The following is an 8,284-nucleotide window of genomic DNA, read 5'->3' as shown; positions in this document are numbered from 1 at the left end:
GGGACATCTCTGTGCTGGGACATCTCTGTGCTGGGACATCTCTGCGCTGGGACATCTCTGTGCTGGGACATCTCTGTGCTGGGACATCTCTGTGCTGGGACATCTCTGTGCTGGGACATCTCTGTGCTGGGACATCTCTGTGCTGGGACATCTCTGTGCTGGGACATCTCTGTGCTGGGACATCTCTGTGCTGGGACATCTCTGTGCTGGGACATCTCTGTGCTGGGACATCTCTGTGCTGGGACATCTCTGTGCTGGGACATCTCTGTGCTGGGACATCTCTGTGCTGGGACATCTCTGTGCTGGGACATCTCTGTGCTGGGACATCTCTGTGCTGGGACATCTCTGTGCTGGGACATCTCTGTGCTGGGACATCTCTGTGCCAGGACAGGACATCTCTGCACTGGGACATCTCTGCACTGGGACATCTCTGCACTGGGACACTGGCACAGCCCTGTGCAACCTCCTGATCTGTGAAGAGCTGTCCCAGCAGAGAGATGTCCTGGGGCAGAGCTGTCCCAGTGCAGGGATGTCCCAGCACAGAGCTGTCCTGGCAGAGGTGCAGTGACAGAGAGTTGCCCCATGGAGAGCTGGTGGCAGAGAGTTGTCCTAGACCCCTGCCCTGTCCCCCAGGACCCCAAGTGTCATCCCAAATCCCTGCACACGTGGTGTCCCTTGGTTCTCTCCCCCCATCCATGAGAAGCACCCAGTGCCTGCCACCTCCTGCCCTGGAAAAGGCAGCTCTGCAGGGGGGGAAACTGAGGCAGGGAGTAGAAAATGTCCCCAGGTTCTGTGGCAAAATCCAGAGCAGCAGGGAGGAGCAGGAGGTGCTTCTGTAGGGACAACTCTGTCACCCCCTGCCTGGCTGAGGTGGTGGCAGCTCTGGTCCCCAATCCTCCATCTCAGGGTGTTGAGAACATCAAGACCCGTGGGGGCTTGGGGAGGGGGTCATGGCCCCTGGAGGGGACAGACCCCACGTGGGGCAGGGATGAAACAAGCCCTTCACAACTTCAGAATGACAAGATGTGATGTCCTAGCTGGGGTTCCAGCTCCTGGCAGGGCTGGGTGGGGAAGAAAGGGAGGAAGGATCTGCTGTGACTCCCACGGACCATGGGCTCCAACCTCACGACCTTGGCGAGGTTCCAGGTGGGAGCAGCTCATCCCCCACCTCCACATCTTTCATCTCACCCATCCTGCCCAGCACTGATCCCGCCCAGGGTGTCCCAATCCCCCCCAGACATCTGACTGGAGCCACCAGGGTGTCTCCAGGAGCCCCGTGGTGCCCCTTGGCTGCTGTTCCTGCAGGTATAGAGGGGGGGGTGTGATGTGGGGGGGCTTCATTTTGGGTGGCAGTGACAACCCACCTCCCTGGCAGCATGAGGTGCCTGTTTTTGGCAGGTTGGTGTCTCCCCACCAGAGCTGGGGGCCCCCTCAACACCCTCCCCTACCCATTTGTGCAACCAGTTGATGCCTTTTATTCTCTCCCCCCCACCCCAGCATGGGCACCCATGGCCAGCAGGACCCCTGACCCCCCTGCTTGGCTTTTCCCAGCCCAGAGATGTTGGGGTTTTCTGGTTTCCCTGCACCATTGCCTTTCCCTCCCCATCTTTTCCCATCCCCACGTCCCTTCCTGGTGGAAACCAGTCCCAAAATCACAGAGGGAAGACAAATCCATGGGAAGTATCTTGCCAGACACCTTGGGTTTCCTTCTCCTCATGCTACAGAGCAAGCTCTGCCACATCTCCACTGGTCCCATGGTTCTCCAGGGGGTGTGGGACCTCCTCACCCACCATGAATCATCAAGCCCCACACACCTCACATGACTCTTCTGCTGCTGTTGTCCCATAACTCCACTTTTCCAACCACTTCTGCTGGGGGGGGGAAAGTGAATCATGGAATCCTAGAATGGTTTGGGTTGGAGGAGAACTTCAAGATCATCTAGATCCAACCCCTCCCCTGCATGGGCAGGGACAGTTCAAGAGTCCTTGGGCTCAGACACCCCATCTCGTGGTGGGGGTCCAAGGGTGGGCACCCTGAAGCTGAGCAGAGGTTGGGTGTTCACCAGAAATCACCCCAAAAATGCCCCATGAACCCCAGCTCAGCAGGGTGGGGCTCCTTGCAAAGTCCTTGTGGTGGCTGAGGAGGCAACAAGGACCATTCCTCAGGTGAAACCTGTTGTGGGACAACTTGGGGACAACCTCCAGGGAAGCTGTGGCTGCCCCATCCCTGGCAGTGTTGAAGGGCAGGTTGGATGGGGCTTGGAGCAACCTGGGCTGGTGGGAGATGTCCCTGCCCATGCAGGGGGGTTGGATCTGGATGATCTTGAACCCAAACTGGTCTGGGATGCTGTGCTGAACCTGGCTGAGCTCCTCTGAAGGACAAAATAGTGTCACCTCCATCAGACACCATCCCAAGGGACAGAGGGATCCCACGTGGCTGGGGGGGAGGCTGGAAGGGTTTGTACAGATGGAGCAGAGCAACCAGGAAGGTCCTGGGGGCTGAGGAGAACAGTTCTGAGATGGGCCCAGGTGATGTCACCTGGAAAATGGAGACCAAAGAGCTGGGATCTGCTGCCTGGGAGTGTGTTGGACACCCTGGAAAGATCCAGGGTAAAAAAGAAAAGATGCAGCAGAGCCTGGATGAAGTTTGGGTTGGAAATGAGAGGAGTGTCCCCACCAGAGCTGAGCCCACAGCAGTGGGTGCTAATACACCTGAACAACCTCCAGCAGCCCCACCTGGGACCCCCCACCCATGGCCCAGGGGCTCCACAAGCTCAGCCCAGGCCAGGCTGTCCCTCTGTGCTGCACAGGGACTTGTCCCCAGCCTCATGGGTGGGTTCTCTCTTGGCTGAGCTTCTTGAAGGGATGTTGAAGCCCATCCCTGGTCCTGCCTTGGGGATGGACCTCCAGCCTGTCCCCTGGAGGAGCTTTGGGGTCCCCAAAAGCTGGGGACAATGAGCTGGGTGCTCCTTTTTGGGGGGAAAGGGGTGAAATTTGAGGAGAAGAATGGAGGAGAAAGAAAAAGGTGTGACCTCTTCTTTCTTGGTGGCCAGAAAGAATGAGGACCAAGGGCAGGGAAGGAGCTGTCTGTGGGCAACACCTGGCTGGTAGTATTTTAATAAAGCAGCAGATGGTCCCACCAAAAGCCTGGGCTGAAACCAGCTCATCTCTGCTCTGCTGAGGGCTCAGAGGGTGACAGCTCTGGGGTCAAGGTGAGCACCTCCCTGCCCTTTCACTTGGGTCCCTGTCACCAGGGTCACTCAGCCCCATTCAAGGGACCCACTGTCATTTGGGCTGCAAGGAGGAGGCAGGTCCCATCCTGGTCCTCCATGTCCCCATCCTGGTCCTCCTTTTCCCCATCCTGGTCCTCCATGTCCCCATCCTGGTCCTCCTTGTCCCCATCCAGGTCCTCCACGTCCCCATCCTGGTCCTCCTTGTCCCCATCCAGGTCCTCCTTGTCCCCATCCTGGTCCTCCTTGTCCCCATCCAGGTTCTCCTTGTCCTCATCCTGGTCCTCATTGTCCTCATCTTGGTCCTCATTGTCCTCATCCAGGTTCTCATCGTCCCCATCCTAGCCCTCCTTGTTCCCATCCTGATCCTCCTTGTCCCCATCCAGGTCCTCCTTGTTCCCATCCTGGTCCTCATTGTCCCCATTCTGATCCCCCTTGTCCCCATCCAGGTTCTCATTGACCTCATCCTGGCCCTCCATGTCCCCACCCTGGCCCTCATTGTCCCCATCCTGGTCCTCCTTGTCCCCATCTTGGTCCTCATTGTCCTCATCCTGGTCCTCCTTGTCTCCATCCAGGTTCTCATTGTCCCCATCCTGGTCCTCCTTGTCCCCATCCTGGCCCTCCTTGTCCCCACCCAGGTCCTGGCACACAGGGATTAGTGTCACATCACTGGTGGCTCATTCAGGGCTATTTTTAGGAGTCCTGTCTATTTTTAAACGGGTGGTGGTGGCAGCAGGGGGGGGAGGTGGGTGTGGGGGGGTGTTAAACACCTTCCTGACACTTGGTACCTGCTGAGGACTGGAATGTAAAGCAGGATTTGGGCTTTTCCCTCCTTCCTGAGGGGGAATGTGAGGGATTTCTAGGCTGTGGTTGCTGGTACAGAGAGAGACCAGAGCTGGGACTGGCTGGTTTGGGGTGATGACCTGGTGATGGTCTCATTCCCCCAGTGGATTGGGGTGGCTTTGTCCTCCTAAAAGCCTCAGGGTGTCCTCAGCATCTCCTGGAGGTGCCATGGGGGTGACTGAGGGTGGAGGAGGAGCTGGAGTGGGGCTCCATCTCTGGAGAAGGAGAGAAGCTGGAGGAGGATCCACCCCTGGGCACGGAGCAAGGACGTGCTGAACTGCAGCACCAACCACTTCAGCCCAGCCCAAAAACCAGCTCCCACCAGCCAGCCCAGGGTGCTCCCCTCACCCCACCAGTCCCCACGCCCAGTGAAAAGCCTGGATGCCCAAACTGGGCCGTTCACCTCCCCAGCTGAGGCAGGTGTTGAACATCTGGAGCATCTCTGGTTGGTTTTCTGTGGGGTTTTTGGGCAGCGGCTGCAAATGGGACGTGGAGGTTCCTGGTTTGGGGGCTCCAGCTGCCACATTTTGGTCCTGCTTGTTTTCCTAGTGAGGAGCTAAAAGCTCCTGGCAGCTTGAGAAGCTGCTGGAGAGGCGAGGGACGAGGAGGGGGGATGAGGAGGGGGGATGAGGAGGGGACTTCAAAGGCTTCGTGGCCGCTAATTGGCGATGCATAAATTCCCGAGGCTGGGGAAGGAGCTGGGAGCTGCTGGGATCAAAGTGGTGGGATCTAAGGGCTCCTTCAGCCCAGCACGGCCTTTGAAGAGGGTGGGAAAAGATGCTGGGTGGTTGGGGGGGGGGGGCTGGGGTAGAGGGAGATGAAAGCAGGGTGGTTTTGCTGCCATGTGGGGGGGGACACCTGGGTGTGTTGCCCTCCCGTGAGGGTGCAACTGTTTTCCCAACCTGGAGCAAAGCCAGGCTGGGAGAGGAGCAGGGGTTTTCCTGCACCACCCCCAGCGTGTGCTCCCCCAGCACCTTGCTGGCAGATTTTTGGGGGTCCAAAGCATCTTCCTGTGCCCTGCAGCCCCTTTCCCACCTTGGATCTGACCCTCCAGCCGGGATGCGTGAGGGGCCGTCGGGACCCACACCAAGAGAAGTCCCCAACCCTCTTCCCAAAGCATTCCAAAGACACCACGGCCTTGAACACCCAATTCCTCCCTTCCAAAGGGAAAAACAAAGCCTCTAGCAGAGCCCCCATTACCCCCCAACCCACCTCTCCCAGAGCAGGGACCTTCCTGCACCTCCCAAAGCGCTTCCCAGCCCTGGCGAGGTTGAGTCAATATTTAATAAGGACTCAATGATGATTTGGAGCTGGGGAAGGGAAGCTGGGTTGCAGGGACCTCTCTTCCCTGAGCTTATAAATGCAGGGGCTCTCAGCATCGTTTGCAAGCTCATCAGCCACTGAAGAGTTGGCAGTGATGGTGCAGCTCCTCCCCAACAGGTTGTTATTAGAATAATAACCCGCCCGCTCACCCGCAAAACTTCCCTTGATGGCAACATGATGAAGGTGTTTATTCTCAGGAAGGGCTGGATTTTTCCTCCTGCCAAAGGCTTAGAGGGGACCTGCTGGCTGCTTGGTGGCATCTCATGGATGCCAGGGTGATAGGACACTTCCCATGGGATTATTCTGGGGGGGGGGGTTGTACTTTATCTCGCCCGGGTGTTTCCCACTGCTGAACGTACCCCAGGGGTGGTTCCCAACTCCCAGCACTAACCCAAGGTTGGGAAGGAGCTGAAGCCACACAGTGGAGCTACCTGGGATCATCCTGGGGTATCTTCTTCCCGGTGGCATCACCCTCATTCCCACGGGGAGAAGGCAGGAGGGTGGGAGGAAGGGCAGGGTGCCACCTCCCCTGCCTGGTTTCTGCTTCCAGTGGGTGATTTCCATCCCAGGTTTGAATAATCATTCTCCCTGCACATCCCACAGCCCTGGCTGGGATGCTGAGGGGTAATTATGGACACAAAAAGGGAAGAGTGGGAGCAGAGAGGCTGGTAAAACCTCCTGAATCCAATGGGCATCTGGGGTGGCAGCCTGCAGGTGGGAAGTGCTCCTGGGAGGCAGGGATGGAGCCTGGACCAGGGGCTGGGACTCATGGGATGCCCAGATCCAGATCCCCAGCCCCACTGAAAGTCTCTCCTGGAGCATCCTACAGTCCTGGCTGAGTCCAGGGACAAGCAGGGACAAGCTGGGAGAAAAGCCTTCTGTGAGCCAGGGCTGGCAGCAGGCAGGTGGGTTTTGGAGCTGGATCCATCTCTGGGTGAAAGTCCAGGGATTTTGATGGCTCCAGAGGTTATTTTTGTCAAGGTGGTGATGACCTGGCTCCTTCTTCCAGACCTGCCAAGCCCTGCTGCTCAGGTCCTCTCACTAGAAGGACCAGGAAGGTCCAGGTCCAGCATCACCCAGTTCCCTCCAGCACCACCCAGTTCCCTCCAGCATCACCCAGTGAAGGTTTTCTGACTCTGGAGGTGCCTCTGGAGCAGCAGGATGGGGCCCACAGCTGCCCCCCCCATGGCACATCCAGCCCCATGTCCCAACCCACACAAGCAGGTGGCTGCAGGGCTGGACATTCCCAAAGCCTCCATGGCTTCTCCATTGGAGAACACACCAGTATCACCAGTACCAGGGCCCTGGGGGGGGAATAATGAGATTTAACAACCCCCAGCAGCCCCTCCTGGGACCCCTCCAGGAGCCTGGTTGTGCTCAGGGCCATCAGACCCTGCCTGGGGCTGCAGGGCTGCCTGTCCCCAGCCTTGTGCCCATGTCCTGGCCCTCACCTCTGGCTGAGGAAGAGCACCAGGAGATGCAGGGTAGACAAGCAGAAAAGCTTGATGTTTTAATTCTTCACTTTCACCAGTAGCCTGGAGTTTGGGATTTGCCAGCCTGGTGTCTGCCACGTTCTGTTCTGGCTGAGCCTGAAGGAGATTTCCATGTAGTGCTCCCTCTGAGGGATCCAGGAGACAAGGGGTGGAATTTCCAGAGCTTCTAATGCCCAATATCTGCTTGGGTTTGGGAAAACCAGACCTCTTGGTTCTTTGGGAGCCCAGTTTAGCCTGGTTGGACTGGTGTGGTTTAGCTCTGGAACCTGCTCTTGCCCTGAGTTTGAGGCTGTTTTGTCTAACTCAATGTTTGCAAAGTCCTGTGGGTCTGGTGTAGGAGTTGGGTTGAGAAGGTTTGGGACCCACCCTGTGGTGGGGACCAGGTGGTTGGATCTACACTGACCTGACTGTCCCCTGAGGTGAGAGGCTCTTCTAGTGCAGCTATGGGACACGGGCTGGGAGGTCATCACCAGTGCCCAGGGATGTGCCAGCTCCATGAAAAAACCATCTCCAGGCCTCAGTACTTCCCAGCACCCTCTGGAAAAGCCATCTCATGGGGCATGGATGTCCTCCCTGGCACAGGGTCTCCCTGGGGTGAGGGAGGGTGTGCTCTGGTCACCCTCTGCTTCTGCTCCTCAAGGCACAGGGACCTGCTGTGCCCAGTTCAGCTCTCCTGCCCTCCTCTGTTACACCTCCTCCTTTGAGCCTGCCTCCCAAAAAGGTGTCCCTAGGGAATGCCAAGAGCCCTTTACCCCTTCCCCACGTGAAGGAAGATCTCCAGGGATGCCACAACCAGGTGGAGACCCCGAGGGGACAACGTGGTGGGATGTGGCATCTCCTGCATCCCTTGGACAGAGCAGAGCCATCTCAAGGGAGGACACTGCCTCCCAAGGGATGCTTGGGGCTGGAAGGTGTCACCTCCCTGCCCATGGCCACCTCTGCACCGAGGACAACGCTGACCCACCAGCACCAGCCCTCTGGGTGGCACCCAAATGTCACCCACCCACCCGGGGCTGCCCTATGGTGAAACCTTCACCAATTCCTGCCCTTCCTGGGCTGGGGGGGTGGGGGGGGAGGATGAGCTTTCCCACTGGATGTGACCCCAAGCTTGGCTCAGGGAGGGGATGCAAAACCCCTCCAGCCCCAGCCACCACCAAACTGCTGCCCTGTGCTCCAGGCTCCCCTGTGCTTCCCACCTGCTCCTTCCCCCCCTCCCCATCACCTCCTGAGAGCTCCCAACCCACCAGCCTCCTCCAGGTCCCCTTCCCCTGGCAAAATGTGAGCCACAGAAATACTCCATCCCCACCAAACCTACTCTGCTGTGCTGGGAAAACACCCCCCTAACCCCCCCAAAAGCAGAACCAACCCTGGCACGGAGCTGCTGGCACCAGCCCCC

At 58.2% G+C, this 8,284-nt stretch overlaps 1 protein-coding gene across 1 annotated transcript in view; it reads right to left on the bottom strand.

The window, feature by feature from the left end:
- LOC104396122 (chromosome unknown open reading frame, human C15orf59) overlaps positions 1-8,284 on the bottom strand; it is a gene marked incomplete at both ends in the record, with an annotated part of 9,528 nt that overhangs the window by 835 nt on the left and 409 nt on the right. Inside the window, one exon of the mRNA XM_010005927.1 lies at positions 2,358-2,369. Coding sequence (XP_010004229.1) covers positions 2,358-2,369 — 12 coding nt within the window. The remainder of the gene's footprint in view (positions 1-2,357; positions 2,370-8,284) is intronic.

Source organism: Chaetura pelagica, unplaced genomic scaffold, assembly GCF_000747805.2.
Source record: "Chaetura pelagica isolate M959 unplaced genomic scaffold, ChaPel_1.0 scaffold369, whole genome shotgun sequence".
NCBI lineage: Eukaryota > Metazoa > Chordata > Aves > Apodiformes > Apodidae > Chaetura > Chaetura pelagica.
This window is presented reverse-complemented; position numbering and strand designations above follow the sequence as displayed.